The 21,849-nt window shown below is 38.7% G+C and overlaps 1 protein-coding gene across 1 annotated transcript in view; it reads left to right on the top strand.

The window, feature by feature from the left end:
• TLN2 (talin 2) overlaps positions 1–21,849 on the top strand; it is a 228,549-nt gene that overhangs the window by 147,992 nt on the left and 58,708 nt on the right. The window contains exons 52-57 of the mRNA XM_048081274.2: positions 4,161–4,268; positions 8,793–8,898; positions 11,024–11,148; positions 17,163–17,288; positions 20,489–20,551; positions 20,667–20,849. Coding sequence (XP_047937231.2) covers positions 4,161–4,268; positions 8,793–8,898; positions 11,024–11,148; positions 17,163–17,288; positions 20,489–20,551; positions 20,667–20,849 — 711 coding nt within the window. The remainder of the gene's footprint in view (positions 1–4,160; positions 4,269–8,792; positions 8,899–11,023; positions 11,149–17,162; positions 17,289–20,488; positions 20,552–20,666; positions 20,850–21,849) is intronic.

The following is a 21,849-nucleotide window of genomic DNA, read 5'->3' as shown; positions in this document are numbered from 1 at the left end:
CACATTTTGATTCTACCGTCTCTACTTGCTAATCTCAGAAGCATAACAAAATGAAACAGGTATAATTTGCACAGGAAAAGTAAGCAACCATGCTAATTACACGAGAACTATTCCATATCATGTCTTAGGCAGAATCCAGTTAATTGACACTTCTAGGAGAGGGTAGAACAATTTGTAATTGTGCAATGTTATGACAAAAGGCATCAATTCAGATGCTGAAATGCACTAAACATCCTTTGTCATTTGGAATTGGCTAGTGTAGACACATTTTTGTTTGGATCTCTCTCCAAACAAGCAACAAATTCTCAGGAAGTCATCTGTTTCTAAAAATGTTATATGCACAGTGCAAAGCTTGGTATGTAGTTTTGAACATTTGCTTTGAAAGTATTCATCTTCTCATGTTCATTTTTGCTCCCAGTTAATTTAATGGTTCCGTAGTTTGTAGCTGGTGGCCTACAGGATGATTTTTTTTGCAAATTGAATAATGTACTAAGGAATGCTAGAAAAGCATTCACGACTTCTCAGGGAATTAGTTTCACAAAGCAAGCAAGGTGCAGAAGGAAAATGTCTGGAAATCATTTTACTTAGCTATAATAATACACTGACATGGAGGCCTTCTCAGCCAATTATGAATTCTTTGAATTAGGCTCCCTAACTTAGTAAGAAAAATTCAAAATAATAACCAATTAGCTATAGTATAGTTTAGAACAGTTAAGGTAAAGGCTAATAATCTAGTTTTATCTTCTCTAGCTTTCATAAAATCAAGAGAGATTATTGGGAAACAGGAATGAGTCCACAGGAGTGCTTATTTGATGAACAACCTAAAATGTGGGACAAAATTGTCATGTCATTTAACAAAGCTTTTAAATAAACAGCTTATATCAGACTTTATTTAGAAAATCCTGTTTCTAAAATTTTTGCCCAGAGATTTAGATACCTTATGCCATTAATTTTTACGAACTGTACATGGCATTTCCATGATAAGTGATATCCCTTGAACTTTTAGAGTGGGAACTGTGCAGTGATGTGCAATTTGTTCTTTTTGAAAAATACTATTTCCTTTTTCAGCATGATATAGCTCATCTGTAAAATAACCACTGACAAGTAACCAAAATTTGAGGTTCTTTGGGCTACAACAAATGTGCATGTATGTGAGTTATAGAACTGTGTAAAACATTGCACAGATTTCACCAGTGTCAGTAATTTAAATTAATTTAAAGATGTATTTCATTGTCAGCTGCCTAAACGAAATAGTATAAGGGATTTGACTTTTTAGTAGCTATATTTATATATACCTATGCTTGTTAATAATTTTTGTCTTGTATAAAATAATGACTCTGCAGTAAGTAACCAGTGCAGAATATCAATATTCTTATGGTTGCTTTTGGGGAAAAAAAAACAACAACAAGAAAAAAAAAGTACGAAAGGTGTGTCAAAAGCATAGTAAATAATTGAAGTAAGTAATCACTTAGATTGTTACTTAGCCAGGAGATTGAAGGAGGGGATTATTCACTTTCCTCAGCACTCATTAGACTGCATCTAGAAGTACGGTTTTGGGCTCCCCAGGACAAGAAAGGCATTGATTACACTGGACCGAGTTCATCAGAAGCCACCCAGACAGTTGGGGCTGGAGCACAGTTCTTGTGAGGAGAAGCTGAAGAAGTGGGGCTCGTTCAGCCTGGAGAAGAGATGGCTTTGGCAGGACCCAGCGGCAGCCCTCTGAAATCTAACGGGAAATTACTGAGAAGAGATGGAGTCAGGCCGTTTACTTAAGGTGCATGGCACAAGAACAAAACACAACAGTCCAAGATGGAAACATTAAAAGTTCCATGTGTTTCACTCTGGGGATGATTAAGCATTGGGACAGGGACCTGAGAAGAATACGAAATTTCCATCTTTGGAGATTTTCAAGACCCTACTGGGCAAAGACCTAAGCTGTCTGGTCTGAAAGCAATGTTGAGCCTGCTTTAAGCAGGAGGTTGGACTACATGAATTCTCAAGGTTCCTTCAAACAGCAGTGATTTTTTTTTTTTTTTTTTTTGATTCTAACACTGTTTTAGTATATTTTATGCCCACAAGTGCTGACGGGCTAGGATTTGTAGAGTGAGAGTCAGGTAGTGCTGCCTCAATGCTTTTGAAAGCACAGGGAGAAAATGAGGTTTGATAGCAAAGAGAAGAAGCCTTGGTGTGAGGAAATCTCTATTTTGGTTCTTTGGAAACATGTTTGTTTGAGAAGCGTTGTCAGGCTTTGTTTGCACATCAGGGAAGGTAAAAATTTCTGTTACAAGTCCTAACTGATGTAGTGAGATTTATGTTTGTATATTTCTAGATTACAAAAATGTCTTTTTAAAATGAGTTTATCACTACTTTAGTCTGCTGTGAAGTAAATGTTTTAAGATTTATCAAACCTCAGAAATACTTCGTAAGTATTCATATATCAGTCTTGGTCATGTGTGCAAAGCACAGAGGAAGTTTATATTTCTCTCCTACAGATGTTTGTTCTAATTGCATGTGTAAAAATAATACTTAAGTACACAAGAGGCATTTTATGGTGTTATGCAATATATTCATATGGAACACTGGGGAAGCCTTTTGCTCGATTTGAAAAAGGAAGATAAGCAGTACTGCATTTTCAGAACCTCTAGAACTTATTTGAAGTATGCTGAAGGTGGGGAAAAACCTATCCTGTTTCTCAATTCTCATTTCCCTTCAGATTATTTATTTATTGCAGGATGAAGGGTTGGATGGTTTCTGTGCTGTGCTGATCCTGAATTTACCAGCAGAGGGAGCCCGTAGACCAGCTCCAGGCCCAGCCGAAAACAGGACTTGCTCTGGGTGTGGAGGGTTGCGGGAAGCACCCCAAATACACGTATAGCAATAATCTCTAGTCCTAATCGAAGGCAGGAGGCTGCAGGGGTGAATGGGGCTGTTCAGTGAGAGAAAATGCTATTTTTTAAGTTATTTATGAAGTTTTACTTGTTTACAACCAGCACTTATGTTCAATTTAGAAGTTCCCAATGAAACAGACATTTATTTTAGAAAATACAAGGCTTGAATAGGCTGCAGTTTTCACTTTTTATTATGGATTAAATGATTGAATTATTCAGGCTTATGTCAGACATTATACTTAGTGGAAATCCTTAAGAAGTCAAAAGCTGCTGCTGCTGCTGCTTGTCTGTATTTAAAGAGATGGTTCTCACGCTGTCTATTGCTGTATGAAATCCCTATTTCAAGCTCAAGCCATTAATAAGTTTTTACTTACAATGTCTTAAGATAACAAAAAGCAGCTAAGTGTTTTTTGGTGTTGGTTGGTTTGCTTTTTTCCCCTCTCATGTAGAATAACAACATCCTGGTGCTTCTAGAGCACTTTTCATCTGTTGTTTGCAAAGCTTTCTACAAGGAACAAACCCTTGTCTTTGTTTTGTGGAAGGGAGAAGGAAAAGTGAGAAAAGGAAAAGCACTAGGCTGGTGCTTGAACTCTGGTACAGTGCTTTCTGTGTCCAGCCCTGTGCTTTGGCTTCTAAACCAGATGACCATTTCTGTATTGATTCCTTCAAGACTGACTGCCCAGGCTTACTGCAAAATAGGGTTTTAGCACTTCTGTGACCTGAAACATGTATATGCCCATTTGTGCGTTGCAAAACTACTCTTACAATTTTTATTTTTGTTGATATTAGTAAACAGGAAGAGCCACAGTGGCATAAACCTTGCACTGTAGAACATTGTGTGCAACCCAAGAGCCAATTCCAGCCCCAAGATGTTTTCCAAGTGATACTTTTTCATTAAAAGAAATAATAAATATTCCTCTATTTTCAGAGTGTTCTTCAGGGGATTCTGTATTTGGCTTTAACTGGTAGAAAGTAGTACTACTGCTGACAATACCTAAGGAAGTATGCTGAGAAAGACTGATGAAGGATAGCCAGAGAGGAAGATGTGCTAATAAAAGGGAATGTATTAATGCTTTTCTGAAAACTGGAACCCTGCTACTTTTGAAGCCCAGTTTGCTCACCTATTTTACAATAGAAATAGCTGGCTCTCAAGCTCTAATGTCTTCTGTCTGTTGTGAGAAATCTCTTCCCCTCTCCTTCCTCTGTCCTCTTTGCGTTGACCTCCTCAACTGGGAGCAGTTGGGGGATACTAATGTTGTTTTGCCTCCACAGCAAGCATCGTATCACCAAGAGGTGAGCGAAGAAGTTCGAGAGAGAGCCCTGCGCTTTGGAACAGAATGTACGCTGGGATATCTGGAACTCCTGGAACACGTTCTCCTGGTAAGCAGGGGCCTCCATGCACATGCTGGGTCCCTTCCGATGGAAATTACGTCTCTGAACTTTTTATAATAGTGGCTGTTAGTGACATACTTTATGAACAGTTTTGTTACTCAGGAAAAACAAGCTAGAGCAAACTCAGTACTTCAGCTCAAACTGTAGGACATAAGGAAGACTGGAAGTACCTAAATTGGATAGCATTCTGGAGCAGATATGGAGGTAGTAAGGGTGCTGACCTAAAAATGGTCCCCAGCAAATAAATTAAAATAAGGCATTTCAGTATTTTTTTTAAACCTACTGTAAGCTCTAGATGTATTAGGCACACTCCTGTTCCCCACACCAAAGAGGTTGTGAAAACTTCATGAAAACACTTAGACATGCCTTTTGCAGTTCTGATTCCAGAAAAAGACGAGGCACCTACTAACGTCATCCCCAAACCCCAAGTTAGCACCATATCACGAAGAGCTTTCCAACTCATGACACCCTGAAAGCTCTGAATAAAATTCTCCTGTGAAATCCGTACTCAGAATCCTATATTCAGGTGTCTTTTCTTGACCACGGATAATTAACAAGTAATATATTGCTCTTCTGCTGCTATTATAACTGCAGGAAGCAATAATGTGTGTTAGAACAAAGATTTCTGAAATATTCAAGCTTCTGGAGATGATTTGAATCGGCAGCTACATTCATAGACTCCTAGAGATTTCTTTTAAGTGGCTTTAAGTGGACATATTAAAGTATCTGAAACTGAAATTTGGAGCCACCAACTACAGATTAGCAAGTCTATGCCTCATTTACTGATGAGAATACAGCATGTCTAATCAATTACATCAACTTGTTTGTTTAAGAATACAGAACATAGACATAAAGTCACAGTTATGTTTATGCTTGCCACTAGTAAGGAAAGTAGTTGAAGAAAGTTTGAGTTTCTTAATGTAATTCCTAGAGCTAGGTAGCAATAGAATCATAGAATCAGAATATCCCGAGTTGGAAGGGACCCATAAGGATCATTGAATCCAGCTCCTGGCACCACACAGGTCTACCCAAAGTTTCAGACCATGTGACTAAGTGCACAGTCCAATCGCTTCTTAAATTCAGACAGGCTTGGTGCAGTGACTACTTCCCTGGGGAGCCTGTTCCAGTGTGCGACAACCCTTTCAGTGAAGAACCTCTTCTTGATGTCTAGCCTAAACCTCCCCTGCCTCAGCTCGACACCATTCCCGCGGGTTCTGTCACTGGTGACTAAGGAGAATAGATCGGCGTCTTCACCTCCACTCCCTCTCGTGAGGAAGCTGGAGACCGCGATGAGGTCCCCCCTCAGCCTCCTCTTCTCCAGGCTGAACAGGCCCAGTGACCTCAGCCGCTCCTCATACCTCTTCCCCTCTAGGCCCTTCACCATCTTTGTATCCCTTGCAAAATTTTCACATTAGATGTGTAAATGTTTTCCTTTGTTTAAAAGAAAGCTGGGTATTTTTTTAGATTTGGTCTCCTATACTCAGTCACAGTACTTGTTTCAAACTGTACACGAGAACAGATTTCAAACTATACACCAGAACCTGTCAATTTTTGTTCATTTTATTCTTCCCTCTTTGCTTACCTTCCACATTCTGTTCTGTTCTATAAGTCAAACAGGCGTTTCTTATCTTAAGCCTCTTTTCTTTTTTTACCCTAAAGCCCTGAGAATATTCTCCACCCCCGAATACTTGCTGTCTTAGAAAACTCACCCTGACCCAGATTCCAACCAAAATTGAAGAGGATAATGACTTTATTGAAAAAAAGATGGGTGGAATGATAACTTCATCTTGACTGTTTGCAGAAGGCTGTGTAGAGCTAGTCATGTATGTAATACATCCATAATATGTTCCATAAATACAAACAGGATCTGGAAAGTACATGAAAAAAGATCTCTTCTGGAGGAGCACTGAACCAAGGAGATTAACAGCTTTTTGATCTTGTGACTCTTTCTCCTGAGTTCTGTTTGGATTTGAGAGATGCAGTCTGGATGTGATGCAAATGATTTCTTTGCTTGTTCTGTGTTTACCTGAGCTGTTCTCTTGCCATACACATTCTTGCCATTCACATCCTACCTCAGGTTTGTTTTCCTCAGATTAAGGGAAATGACAGCAAGATGGTTTCAGAGTCAGAAATTCTTTTGCTTCCTGCTCTGCGTTACTCTGGTATTTCAGCACCCCTAGGTCTACAATTGCATTTAATTTTTAACCTCATAAGAGACATCACAGATTAGAAATCTGTAATTAGTCTAGGTGGTGTTCTGTAATACAATTATTAATCAGTTCAGTAATGCCCTTGATAGTTGGACTAGAGTTGACTGTGTGGGTGTCTCAACACTGAGATGCCAAGGAGTAGTATTCAGCAGCTGTATTTCATAGAGCCATAGAATAGCTTGGGTTGGAAGGGGTCTTTAAAAATTGTCTACTTCCATCCTTGCCATGGGCAGGGATGCCGCCCACTAGACCAGGTTGCCCAGGCCCCCTGTCCAACCTGGCCTTGAACACCTCTAGGGATGGGGCTTCTCTGGGCAGCCTGTGCCAGGGCTTCACCTCCCTCTGAGTGAAGAATTAGGTTCACGTGGGCCCACTTCTCAAGCTTTGCCCGGGTCTCTTTGGATGGCATCCCTTCCTTCTGTTGTATCAGCTGCACTGATACTGCAGCTTAGTGGCGTCTGCAAGCTTTCTGAGGGTGCACTTGATCCCACTGTCATTGCTAAAGATGTTAAACAGCACCGGTCCCAAGTTGGACCCCGATGGATACCACTGAGGCCAAGAATTTGAGCACTTCAGCCTTTTCCATGTCTGTTGTTACCAGTTCTTCCTTCTCATTTATCAGAGGGGGTACATTCTCCTTGTTCTTTCTTTCGTGATCAATGTACCTATAGAATCCCTTGTTATTCTTTGCATCCCTTTCCAAGTTCGGTTCCATCTGTGCCATGGCTTTCCTGGGCATGTACAAATTAGTCTAAAACAACTTGTAAGCTGTGTTTTTGGGAAGGCTGAGGACTGATCTGCTCTCCTACGTGTATGCCAGTGCTTCCTTCATCTCAGTATTGATGTGTGCTGAGTCGAGTGGAACTTTGAAGCTTTCATTGTTATTCTCATGTCATATCAGTACATGGGTCTGCAGGGGATGAGGGTCTGTTGCGAGTTGTAAATTGCCTTTAGAACAATGTAGTTTATAAACCTTTCAGTTTTAACGTTTGCATCCACTTGTTCAATTCCAACACTGTCACAGCAATCATATAGGTGGCACTAGTGTCACAGTTGCTGGAGCAGAAAATGTTATTCCTTGCTGTAGGGCCTGACTGCACTTAAGCATTTTTGGACATATTTGCTTTGTGAAAAATTACCTTTGAGATGCTCAATTTCTGCTGTTCTAAAGAATTATGCAATGAATAAATCCTAGTTATAACCTTGTTGTTACAGGAGGCATTCATTTTGATAATACTGCAGATTGTTTAGCTATTGAGGATTCATGTGCTTCTGTTTACTATGGAAACTAGTTGACTAAGGATCATCCTGAGGAAGCAGACCAGTGTACCCATATGTGGACACAGCAGTTCCAAAGAGATCAAATTCCTCGTGTCAGAACTTTCATCAGGCAAAATTAAGGAAACAATTAGGTTTAGTTTATTCTCTCGGAGTAAGGGGCTAGGCATTTCACTGCAAAATGGGAAACAGGCTTACAAAAACATCAAATGTACAAATGTATTTTCAATGTGTGCCTAGTTTTCCAAGCTGCTTTGGGGGGGGGCGGTTGCAAATGTTAAGAAAACACACAACTGAATGTGACTTTGGAGACTCAACATCTTGTTTTTCTCCTAAATCTCTCCATATATCTGTAATTCTCAGAAGCAGTTTTTAAGTATAAATTCATTTCCAGAACTTAATCTTCTTTCTCCTTACAATGTGGTAATTAAAAATGCAAATGTTGTTTCTGTTTAGGGGAAGCCAGATATCTTTAGAAGTCAAATTCACTGTCTATGGATTGTCTTCCATTTGAAGAAGGACAGTGTAGTACTTGATGCAAATTCATTTCAGAGGTTTCTTTCTTTCCCATCAGTTTAAGGGTCTTGCCAAGGTTGGCATTTCCATTGTGTTCACCATTGCTGACTTTTTCCAGGATAGGCACAATCGTTGACTCTTTCCAGGACAGGCAACTAGCACAAGTTTACACAACTGTGTTTCTAAGAAAGGAAATTACAGTGTTCAGCCAAGTTGATAACACTAGCAAATTGTCTCTTCTCCCACAGTTTAGAAAGACTAAGCTTGATGCCTAAATATAATGACTGTAATATCTGAGAATGGAGTGCCCAAGCTGTGTATTCCTCCCACGTACTCCCACATGCCCCAGGTTTGAAGGATTTTGTCCTAGTTTTAGTATTGAGAACTTCCAGACAACATTGGTAGTTCCTGTAGAAATGGCCAGCCCTGCCTCTTTTCTAGTATGCACCAGCCATTGCAGTATAAGCCTTGCTCCTAGTGATTCATTGACAATTGTACTTTTTTCTAGATCCTTCAAAAACCAACTCCAGAGCTAAAGCATCAGTTGTCAGCTTTCTCCAAGCGGGTTGCTGGTGCTGTTACAGAGCTCATCCAATCAGCAGAAGCAATGAAAGGTGAGTTGGGTAGCCTGGTTACTGCCATTAAGACGTTTTAGAGACAATGATCCATGATTTTTGTACTTTAAACAAAAACTAACAAAGACCATTTTACTATGTTTGAGGCATCTTGGTACCATCTAATTTAATAACTTTAATTTCTCTCCCAGCATTCACTTGTGTACAAGTTACTAACGCCATTATCATGATCTTAGTCATGACACTTCCATGTAAGTAAGCTTACACTTAGATGGCAGTAACTCTTCGCTTTTTGTACATGTGTAGCAAGGAACAAATGTTCCTCTCCAAGTAAATAAATTGAATACTCTAGCCTTTTCTGCAGTCTTTAGGATGTTTTGAAATTTCTCTCTTCGTTTACTAAGAAGCCAAGCCAATATCAGAGATTTTGTATTCCCTAAATGCTTTTTAAGAAATCTTGTTGCTATCCTCATCTTCAGAGACATTTACTTACTTCCAGTAATTTCAGGATTTTAATTCATATACATTAAAATTAAATTACGCTTTCTCCTTTTTGAATTCCTTTTTTACTTACTGCCTGCCGGCACTTTTTTCTTCAGAAGTTTCTTCGTGCAAAGTAAATTTTTTTAACCATTTACAGTTATCTTTTATTGATACATGGTAAAATTCTGTCTCCTAACTGATTTAGATTGTGAATGTTTTCACCTTTGCAAAATGCCTTTTTTTTTGAAGAGGAAATCCTACATTTTAAAAGTTTGGATTTGATTGTGTTTCTGTATGCTGCCTCTAACAAAAAAGCCATTATTTTTTCCCTGCTTATTTGGATGAGGCTAGCGTTTAATAAAGAATTCCTCTGTCTTGTACACCAATTAGGCTGAGAAATTGTTTCTGGTAATGTTTTGGTTTTTTATATATATGTGTGTATGAGATGTACCTCACTAGAACACCATGAACTTCAGCTTTTTTCCAGCACATCATAAATAGGAGCAAGTCATTTTGTATTCTCCTGTGATTTGGTCATCCATAGCAGAAAGTGCCTCATTATATAGCTGGTGTGAATCCATAAGCATTCAAGGTTCTTTTGTTTGGTGTTTGATGAATCAGAAATGGGTTATACTACTCTTGATGCAAAGTGCCAGTATCCTTCTACCCCTTTGTCCTTAATGATGATTACTGTTTTAGTTGATATTTTATTAAGTTTACATAAACTTCCTAATCAAGTCTCACTAAGTTTAACAAGGCGCAAAGAGATTGTTTTCTTTATTTTTCAATTTTAACTTAGTCTTCCTTTGTCGGTGTACACTGCTGCCCATCCTTTTCTGTTTCCATCTGTGATGCTACTTTCTCCTTTTGCCTTTTATGAACTCAGAAGTTTCCTTTTTCCTTTCCGTCTCTCCCCAGAAGCTGATTGTTCTTTTGTCTGTTTCATTGCTTCCCTCAATTCAAAACATGGATGGTTTCTAAATCTTGTCACCCAGAGAATAATGTTATGAAATTGAAAATAAGGATGCACTATGAACTTAATAAATTGGAGATGATCTCTACCCAAGTATTCACTTCGTGGACCTACAACATTTCTTTGAGTCAAGAGTAATGCCAAAAACTCAACAACAAAAAACCTGACCTTTGGATATGTTACAGAAACTGCTATTGGCCTTTTCTAAAACTCATTAGAAACACACTGCTGAAAACCATGCTTTCTTCATTCAGTGCTAGTTTCATCTCTAACCAGTGCCAAAAAAAGAGACTCTGAAAAGCGTCCTGTGGACGATTATCTGTTGTCTATAACTTGTCATCTTCAGCAATGTTAGATTTCTCACTGTACCTTACAATTTGATCAAGGTTTTAGTAAGAGCCCAGATAACTGAAAGTTGAGTGAGAGCTAGTTTTGTTTCCTGTGTGGACAGTGTTCCTTTTTGAAGATGCTTTAATTATGCAGTTGTTAATTAAGTTACTTTCATAACAGATTTGCCTGCTGAATACTTTTTATTATTATTTTGCTCTCACTGGCATAAATTACAATATTTTATCCCATTATGTTACTAAAATGAGGTTTTTTTTACAACACACATGCTGTATTTGACACTTCAAGTGTGATTGTAAATCACCCTGTTTGAATGGCAGCTCGCAGTGGCACTGAAGTTATTGTCTTTGTTAATTTCAGGGACAGAGTGGGTGGATCCAGAAGATCCAACGGTCATTGCAGAGACAGAGCTACTAGGGGCTGCAGCATCAATTGAGGCTGCAGCAAAGAAGTTAGAGCAGCTGAAACCAAGAGCCAAGCCAAAGGTGAGTGTCTATCCCAATTGTTTCTTTGAATAAAGCAGATGATGCAAATAACCCATATGTTGGCTTAGTGTTTGTTACCATCCATGTTAATGGTATAAACAATCAAACATTTGCATCAGTCTCAGTGCCACTAGATGCTGCACTGGGTGGAACTCACCCCTGAAGGAAGAGGTTAAAAAGATGCTTTTCAGGGAGCAAATCAAGCACAAGTCATGAGCAAAGGAAGAAAAGCCTAATATTAGAAATGCTTGTAAGTGTCACAGTATCATTACTGTTGATTATGTACCTTACTGTTTCCAAACATACTTTATTGATGTGAAAAGTCATTCTTACTTGCTCTCCTTTGAAGACCCTCTGTTCTCATCTGAATGTGTGTAGTATAGTGGGAGAAAGCAGCAGCAAAACAGAAAAGATTGAGCAGAATGCGAAAGACCTTCAGGATTTTGTAAGATAAAAATAGTATTTTATTCTATGATAAAAGAGTAACTACTTTGGTATCAGATCAGGTATGTGGTATGACCCTTTTTCTTCAATTTTCCTGAAGGAAAATAAATTACAGTTCACTGTGAAAGCAGGTAGTGCTGTATGTTGCCAGGTCATTTCAAATGTGTCTGAATATGTTATATAAAATAAAACCAACTATTTTCATGAGTGGTACAGAGGGAATGTATGACACCGCTGTTACTTCTGGCTGTATGCATGACTTGGATCACCCAGAATTGCTACCTTTTGCCTAGTGTGGAATAACAGTCAGGTTTTAGAAGAAATTGCCATGCTGCCTACAAATTTTATTTCTTCAAAACAAAATTGCGCTTTAGCTTTGTAATTGAATTCAGGAAGGACTATGTATCTCTTTCCTTGCTTAAGCTGCTTTGTAGGTACAGAATTGTTTTCTAACTAAAGCTAACAGTAAAGCTAATGAAAAGTCTTTCCAAAAAGCAGGGCCTCAAGAACATTCAGTGTTGGATTCTTGTTTTCAGTGCATAGCGGTATTCTGCCATTCAGGAACATCAGATGAAATAGTTCTTGGTAACTTCACAGTTTCAGGACTTTTTTCCCCCTTTAGTGACAGGAATAAATTAGCTCATGGAAAAGAAATGCTCTTTGTACTGCGTATTTTTTTTTAACAAGTGCATCCGTTTTGTTTATAAAGAAAAAATGGTCCCTTATAATGAGATTCTACAGAGCAAAGGACACAGGCTGAGTTGGAGGAGAAGAGTCCTCCATCACCTTTTCTATACAATCATTGCACAATAACATATGTGCGTTGCCTAGTAACTGCAGAGCAGTTTCCTTCCAACATCGAAGCCACTCCAGGGTCATTGTAATTTTCTAGTGAATACAGATCCCACACCTGCTCTTCATTTAACATGTTAATTTGAGTATCCAGTCTGTGTGATTTATTGGTCAGCTTATTTGTCACTTTCTGAAAGTAAAATTCATATTCAACTCTTTGTTTAATTTGGGAATTAAACAGCCCCTTACAACGTTTTCTTTAGATGTTTAATCCCTTTTTCAGTACGGATTGTAATGCACATCAAAGGTACAGGGAAGATCGCAGAGTGGTTCAAATAACACTTTTTCTCTTGAAGAGTTAGTTTGGAAAAGACCGATGTTCTCTAGTGTCTTCCCAGAGTAGGATTCCCTGCATTTAACAGGCTCTGACTTTCTGATGCTCAAGTCTTTGACAACATACGTGGTGTTGCAGAGTGAATGCCTCGGCTAGGTAACAGGGTTGATACAGTTGATTTTTCTTATGCTTTGTCTACGAAATGCACCGATAGTAGTGATTTTCTACAATGGAACAGACTGCTGGTCCAGCTACACCAGTATCTTGCTTCGGTTAATAGTAATCATCATTAAGTGAGCCTGCAGATAAATTCTCTGGTAATTTTAGAATAATTTGCCTGCAAGAAACCACCATCTTCTTCCTTATTAATTGGTGGCTGATTGTCTATTTCTGGGTGAGCCTCTTTTAGACTTGAAATTTTCATCTTTGTTTTCCAGTTTGTCTGTTATCTCTAAAGAAAAAATCAGTTGTTGAAGGTAGGGTTGTTTCTCATTTGTTCCACCTGAAATTTTTTGGTCCTTTTCTACTTTTTAATTCTTTCGTTTTGCTTGTTTTCTCTTCATATTTTTGCAGTCATCATATCCTCATGATGTCTTAGTCTAAGAGCAATAGTATGAGGCTTTTTCACTTTCCACTACTGGAGAATCATTCTTTCTTTAGAAGAACAGTCTCTAGAAAGACACGGCCCTGCTAACTGCTGCCCAGATTTTATTGTATGGTGTGTGCGTGTTTTGTTAGCTTTGAAGCCTGGTAGTTTGGCTGCAGGTGAATATCTAAACATCCTAAGATGTTTAGACTGCTGCTAGTTCATTGCCCCAGTGATATCCTGTTAATATCTGTCTTCTGAGCTTGTATCTTGCAAGCACTTTGAGGACTCTCCTAAATAGGCTTTGCTACTCCTCCCCATAACATGAAAACTGGAAACCTGATCAATATTTTCATTGCAGTGTTCAAGGCAGGGAATCATTGGTGAAGCAATGAGATCTTTATTTTTTATTAAGCAAGTTTTGGCTGTCATATTTCCTTTAAATACAGTTACTTTTTTTTTTTTTTTCAGAGCTTGGAATTTTTTTGTTTTCCTTCTCTGGGCAGTTGTGTCTTGCAGTGCAGTCACCTGTTGACCCTTGTTCTGTAAATATGCCACTGACTGTAAAATAACAACCTCCCAAATTCGTTTTTGAACAAGAAAATCACTTTAGCTAATAAAAACTACATGTTTCAGTAATACTGGAAAGAACACTTTAAGGAAAATGGTGCTGTAGATGAAGTACAGCAACAGAGAGCATTGCTGTACCCGCACTATTCTGTTGGTATGTTCTTCATGCTTCTTTGCAGGCACGTGCCTTCAAACATAAGTGTCTTTAGCAGTCAATAAGAGTTCCCTGCTGTTAGCTTTCAGCAGTTTGTCCTTTTTTTCCCCAAGATGAATCAATTCTGGATGTCTTTTTCTGCAGGACTCTGTGTGATATGTTTGATATATTAGGTTGTTATTTAATCCAACTATATATCAAACATATTCCTACAGTGTCCTGCCCTGTCTCCGGGGGTTTTAACATAGTAGAATGCAATATGAAGGAGTACATTCACTCTCAAGCAGGTTTAGAAGACTTCCTGCAGACTCCTGATCTAATCCAACTTTAAATATATACATGAAGTGTTCCTCTATCAGTAGATGTGCTCATGGAGGGACTTGTAAGTTGTGTAGGTCTTTTTATGATAGCAAGCAGCAGCTATGCCACGGATTGACTTTCACTGAAATGGTTGTGTTTTCCATGCTCAGTGCGCTAACATTACCCATATTGGTTTTCTCTTTATGAAATAGAAGATGAGAGATGCTTCAAAAGAAAATGGTTTGTCTTTTGTAATTCTTTTTAATGTTTAGCAATCTCACTGGGGGTTTATTTGTTCTCCTATTAATCATGACTTTATGCTACCCCTCATAATGGAGATTCTACAGAAAACTGGCTAAAAGACAGTACAAAAACAAGGATTTTTTTTATCAATGGCACAATCAACTTATTCAGGATATTTTATATTACAGAATGTGTAGCTAGCCTAATAATTTTGGCTTTTCTGTTCTGGTGACCTTGTCTTCCAACTGACCTTTCCCATACATAGACAGTAATTAGTAGCTTATTAGTTTAAGGTTATGAAGAAAGTGGTGCTGGTCTTTATGGTGGCAAATTGAGGAAGGAGAAGCTAATCACTTGTCTCAGATTTGCTTTTTTAAAAAAATATAAATAGCCCTCTGAAGTAACTAAAATCTTACAATGTGAAATTTTCTGCCAAATATCACGCCATTGTTGCTAACTTTGTTCATGAAGGCTGTGAACAGACACAGGTTTTGAGAGCACTGTTGATGAGTGTGAACCTACCATGACACAGTCTTCAATAACGGGAATGAGGACAATAATAACTGCTCTTGTAGGGCTTTCTTCTGTGCTCAGTCTTGGACTTTGGCATGTCCTTATTGCCAAGGAATGCTTTTAGGTGGGTACAGGCAGGTAAACATACCCACAGTGCTGATTAGGCATTGTGTCTACTCCATTTCAGAGATAAGCATCCAGCCCTTAGATGTAATACCTGAGAATGCTGAAGGAAAATTACAGGGAGTTACTAGAAAAAAAAGTTGTTAGAGAAGATGAAAACTCGACAGAATTTCTATAGTTTGAGTGCTGTGTAAGGCCAGTTCAAAAATAATTTCTTCACAGAGGGGATCTACAGTCAATAGATTATTATTTTCCCCATAAATAACTCCCTTCCTTCAAAGGAGTTGTGAGATGACAGGAAATGTAGGATTTGGAAGTTTGAGAAACTCAGTGTAATTACCATTTAGATATAAAATTGGTCATGATTTTACATTGCAAGCATAGTCAAAAATACAGGTGGAACATGAGTTACTCACTTTACGAAGACATTTCTTATCATATTTCTATTACAAAGACATACACTTCAGTTGATGGCATTAGCCCAATAGCAACACAAGACAAATATTTTTCTTTGCATTAGGTGGCTCTTCCTAATGGTTAAGAAAGAATTTTAGGTGCCAAACAACTTCATCTGCACATCAGTTTTTATTTTTCAGGTCATTAAGTTTTTCTGCTCTCCATGGACAATGCAGTTTCATCTTTTGGACTTTATTTTAGTTTTATATGGTGGCAGTTACGTGAAATGTTGTAGGATTGAGTCACTGCTTGATGTGCAATTTTATAATTAATTAAATACTAAATAGGTAGTGACAATGATTGACTAATATTACATCAGATAGTAGTAACAGCAGAACAAAACCTGCGTTAAATTTAGATGGATGCACTTAAAAAAACTGAGCATTTGATCTGCAGGGCTTCACTCTAAGTTCACATAGCTTGTGTTCCTAGTTATTTTACACAACAATGCGATGGTTGCATAAGTTGGACGAAACCCGTATTTCAAAAGCTTCATCTCTCACAAAGTGGTCTGTTGTGGTATTGTATCCACTAGTCCTACTGGTCATACTGTGTTGGATTCTGGTAGGTTTGTGATTTAATCACAATCAAAAGAAATCGTATTGGTTTATTTTTTTTGTATGTGTATATATATATATGTAAATCAATCATAACCATTTATCTATTGATTTTGTTAAACATTCAGGAAACTAGTAAGATGCTTAAATAAGCTTTTTTAGTACATGTCTAAATGATTAGCAAGTCAAGGAAGGTTTTTTATTTTTTTATGGCACAACAGATTTGCCTTTTAAATAGCAGGAAACCTCATTAGGAATAGTTGATTTGTCTATTCACACATGCCTGTTGAAAGACATGTCTGGATGATTGAATTGTTCCAGACAGACCTTTGGACCTTTGTATCTCCCAGATGACTAAACTGGACTACTGCACAGCGCTGCTCTCTATGGAATGCCAGCTCTTACCAAAAGATGCTAAATCTATGTGTTTGCTTAGTTTCTATTACACTTCCTAGTACAGGTGAATGGCATATTATATGGCTACCACTGTTCCTTTTTTAATGCCGTATGTATTTAAGTATTTAGAAAACCCTCCCATCTCATTTAGTGCTTCTGGGAAGTCAGTATTGTAGCACTACAGAGATGATTTTGATATGTAAAGGCAAGAATTTCTTTTCAGACTTGTAGGTTTCTGAATGTAGTTTTGAGTATCCCTGGTGGAGTGTAATGTATTAGAAAGTTAAAGGCAGTTCTTGAAATATCTCATGTGATATTCAACTTCACATATGATCAGCCACAAGAGTGTTTTAATATTTAAGTTCATTTATGTTGATTTTTAGCTGTAGACCACGTGAAACTCCTTTGCAGAAAACCATGTTGCACCTCTTTTTTAATATGCTTGTTGGTTTCAAGATCTTGTCTCAGCTTACATATGTTGTTGATCTTCAAAATGCAACTGCTTTCTGGTGAATAATGTGTGGCATTGTTCTTTCTTGGTTATAGCAAGCAGATGAGACTCTGGATTTTGAAGAACAGATCCTGGAAGCAGCTAAATCCATTGCCGCTGCTACCAGTGCCCTTGTGAAGTCAGCTTCAGCAGCACAGAGAGAACTCGTGGCACAGGGAAAGGTGGGTAAACAGGAAAAGTATCAACAGTGTTGAGGGGAAGCATTGAAACTGAATCTAGTCTCCTAACTGTTCTGTGTTAAAAGAGTAAAAAAGAAGCTTGGGAATGGACTAGTGAAAAAGTAAATCTTTTCATTCTTCGTCCAGAATACATGGCCCAGGCCTGGATCTGTTCAAAATAATGCTTCTAATTTAAGTCTAGCAATTGTAATCACGTAGTTAGCTTCTTCAAAGGTTTCAGTTGCAGAGAGGTTGTGGGTTTTTTTTCATTTCATGAAGAGATGTGATTCAAGCAAGTAATGTAGAGTCCCTTTGTCACAGCCTGGGTGTCCAAACCCAAATGTCACAGTATACAATACCATTGTGGACAGGAATAGCAAAGGGCCTCACTAGTTGTGCCCTCAGTGTTTTCTTGTCTAATCCAATGGGGACACAGGCCTGCATGTAAATTGGGTACATTTAAGTGGACATGCTTGTAAATACCAATGAAGCAGTGCTAATAACATGCCATTATCCTTTTGGTCTTGTTAGAACTGAACTCTTTGTAATCCATTTCATATCCATCACTGTCTTTTTTTTCCTGTTAATATAATTTGAAATGTAAAATTTGAATGGGTATGTTGCTTGTGAGAACCATTTGTTTATAGGATCATTTTTGTTGTATAGTTATGGTTTCTAATTTCATCTAAGTCTTTATTCTGAGCAGACTGCATCATGGATCCTGTTACAAAAGAGAGTCTGTCTACTTAAACTGTGATTCCTGTGGAACTTTTTGCTTTAGTTCCAGCAGGAGTACAACACACTTGTTTTGGAACAATAGTAATGCAATTGTTTGAAAAGACCCTCTATAAGCTGTAGCTATTGAACTTTTCGATAACACATAAAAGCTATTAATTCCTTTTGAAATTGACTGTGGAAACAGTCCCCCTGATGACAGGTTTGACCTACCTTACTGCTTCATTTAGACTATTGTGCAGTCTGCTTTTATGTGATAAGACCTGTTCTTAGTTTCATTACATATATACAGCTTGCTTTACGTTTCTCACCACCGCCACTGTAGGGTTATACATTGTGTACAGGTGTGAGCCCTGCATATCTGTCTGGTAGTTATGGATTCTTTGCTCTCTCAAATATGTTTCCATTTGAATCTTTCAGACTGAGGCTAAGGTCACATGCATGCTTTCTATCCAAGCTCAGAAAATCGCTAAAAACCACTTTAATCTGTCTGTTGAAGGAAAGCCATAGTCTACTATTCTAATAGAAGCACACCTGTCAAATATAGTGCCATAACAGCAGATTTGTTCAGCCTGCTTTACTGAATTTAGCCGTTTTGCTTTATCTTTCATTATTCTATGGTTACTTGCTGTAAGATCATCAAGTTTTTGCATTGAATGGCTTTTACTGATAATTGCTTGCCTGCTTGGATTTCTTCTCTTGAGCCAGCAGACAATGCAGTGATCTTTAAGGAAAGAAATTAATCCCAGTCAAAATGAAAATGTAATGAAAAATACCTTTAGAATTGTTTATGCAAGTTCCTCTCATGATACACAAATAAATAAGGCCATAAGATATTTCTGATACACAGAAGCGAAAACCCTTTCTCCTTCTCTCCTTTCTGTCTTTACTAATTACTAGTTTTTAGATAATTGTCACTTCAGGTTATCCACAGACGTGTGTGCACCTGTACCTCCAGATTAGTCAGAAATATGGGAAGCTGGCTCCTAAAGTGATTGACGGAATTCTTGCACATATTGAATGGCTCCAACCTGCCTGCTGGGAGGATTTAGTTGTTGATGCTGGAGGAAGCGTTCTGCTTTTGCAAGAAACCTTCTGAGGCGTGTGATATGGACCCTGGTACATAGGAAGGAAGGACAAGTTTGATCTGCTCCACATCCATCTCTTCAGTACTGAAGAGTAATGACTACTGGCTTAGATTTCTCACTGACCTTTTAATTGGTCCGGAGGCAGTGGGAAATACTGAGACAACTGCATGGATATATGTGAACCAGGCACATTCTTGTCCCACTTAAATTTCCCACATTACATGGTAAAAGCTGTGAAAGTAACTTAAAGGGCAAACTTGCACAATATTGCAGTTGAAGAGTTTGTTAAAGAAATTTTACTTGAAATTAATTCTTTTATAGCAATTTCTGCAGAACAGATGAAGTCTGGGAAGTCGGATCTGATCTATCTTCTTTTACCACACCTGGCTGTATATTTTCTCTCTCTCTCTCTCTCTCTCTCTCTCTCGACACCAGTGCCTATACTTTTTTATTTATGGACTACTTCAAATGATTTTTCTGGGAGTGCTTAGGCAAGAAAACTTTGAAACCTTACAAATTCAGGAACTGTAGCATATTCTGGTGTATAACTGAATTCTCTCATAATGTTACAATAGTGTCACCATATCCTGTTTATGTTGATGCCATGCATGAGGATTCAGTTGTGATCCCTGGGATCCTCATTATGCACAAATCCCTGTTTCCATTTCTTTTAAAACATACAAAGGTTCTGGACCATGTTTACATTTCACATCTTTCAGCTATTCTCCCTAAACCTCCCAAACCCAGGCAAACTGGGGGTTGGTGACCAACTGTAAGCTTTTATTTCCTGGTTTTTCATTTGAAATTGGAAGAAAACTCTTTCTTGGTTGTTGCCAGTACCGCTGATTCTATGGACTCAGCAGCAGCAGTGAACCACGCAGAAAAATGGGATGCTTTCCTCAAATGCTATTACTAGAGTCGAAGGCAGTTAGGGGACATCCCTGGGGAGCTTTCTGTTTTGTACCTTTCCATAATGCCAGAATCAGAACAAATTCAGAAATCATGTAAATCCAAGTGTGTTGTGGAGACAGAAATAACTTGTTTGAAAGGCCCGGAGTTAATGATCTACTGCTTAGTGTTGTTTAGGCCAAAGTCTCAGCTGTAACGGGTATTACTGTGGGATTTCTAAATGTGTTTCAAGGGTGGGGCAATTCAAGCAGCATAGCAAGTTGGACACCACCAGAGCAGGCAGATGTGTGCTGGAAGCACACTTCGTGATAACTAACTTTCAAGTGGATTTTGTGCTCCTTTATCTATGTGTTGTGCTCAGTAACAGCTGCAGGTGTTGTCCTTTTTCACTGATCACTGCTTATCCAAATCAAAGACAAAACAGCTGTATTTTCTGTTGCACTGTAAGCCATCTCTGAACTGTTTTTTCAGGTTGGAGCAATCCCTGCAAATGCAGCTGATGATGGACAGTGGTCTCAGGGACTTATTTCCGCTGTGAGTAACTACTTCTCTTTTTTGTTGGTCCTTAACATATCAGGCAAACGAGTACTTTCTCTGCAGAAATAATATCCTGTGAGAACACACAGTGACTTTCTTTACTGACTCCTAGGCCCGAATGGTGGCAGCTGCAACCAGCAATCTCTGTGAAGCAGCTAATGCCTCAGTACAAGGCCACGCTAGTGAGGAGAAGCTCATCTCATCTGCAAAACAAGTTGCAGCTTCTACAGCACAACTTCTTGTGGCTTGCAAAGTAAAGGCTGATCATGACTCTGAAGCCATGAGGAGGCTACAGGTACTTGTTTTCTTCATTACTGAAAACCCACAGTAGTGCTACGTCAACACTGTTTTAGCACTGCTGAACAAATCCAGAATTTCTGGATGTTTCTTGAATTTCTGGACTTACACTCACTTTTCCTTGTGGGATTCTGGGGGACTTCAGTTCATTAAGGATGAAGTAGTGGTGCATTTCTCATTACTCAGCAGTAGCTAAAGCTCACTTCAATGTTTGTTTTATTCTTCATTTTTGAAAGATGTTGAGAGATGCAAACATTGACTAGTCTTTGCCTAGCCTGGTTTAGATGCAATATTCATAGGTGTATACTTTTGATCAATTACAGGAATACATGAGCTGAGAAAGTTTGTGTGCGTTTTTACAGCAACTGCGTTTAGTGAGTTTCTCTGCAATTATTCTGTATTCAGTTAGGCCTCCAGTGAAAATCAATCATGGAATCATTTAGGTTGGAAAAGACCTCTCAGATCATCAAGTCCAACCATTAACCTAGCACTGCCAAATCCACCACTAAACCATGTCTCTAAGCACCACATCCACACATCTTTTAAATTCCTCCAGGGATGGTGACTCAGCTACTTCCCCGGGCAGCCTGTTCCAGTGCTGGTACAACCCTTTCAGTGAAGAAATTGTTACTAATATCCAACCTAAACCTCCCCTGTTGCAACTTGAGGCTGTTTGCTCTTGTCCTATCGCTTGTTGCTTGGGATAAGAGACCAACCCCCACCATGCTACAACCTCCTTTGAACTAGTTGTAGAGAGTGATAAGGTCTCCCCTGCACTTTTTTTTTCTCTAGGCTCAACAATCCCAGTTCCTTCAGCCGTTCTGCCTAAGACTTGTTCTCTAGACCCTTCACCAGCTTTGTTGCCCTTCCTTGGACACACCCCAGCACCTTGATGTTGTTGCAAGCCAGGATGTTGTTGGCCTTCTTAGACACCTGAGCACGCTGCTAGCTCATATTCAGCCAGCTATCAACCAATACCCTCAGATCCTTTTCTGCCA

The sequence above is a fragment of the Anser cygnoides genome, chromosome 11, assembly GCF_040182565.1.
Source record: "Anser cygnoides isolate HZ-2024a breed goose chromosome 11, Taihu_goose_T2T_genome, whole genome shotgun sequence".
NCBI lineage: Eukaryota > Metazoa > Chordata > Aves > Anseriformes > Anatidae > Anser > Anser cygnoides.
The sequence above is the reverse complement of the archived record's forward strand: the minus strand, read 5'-3'. Positions and strand labels throughout refer to the sequence as shown.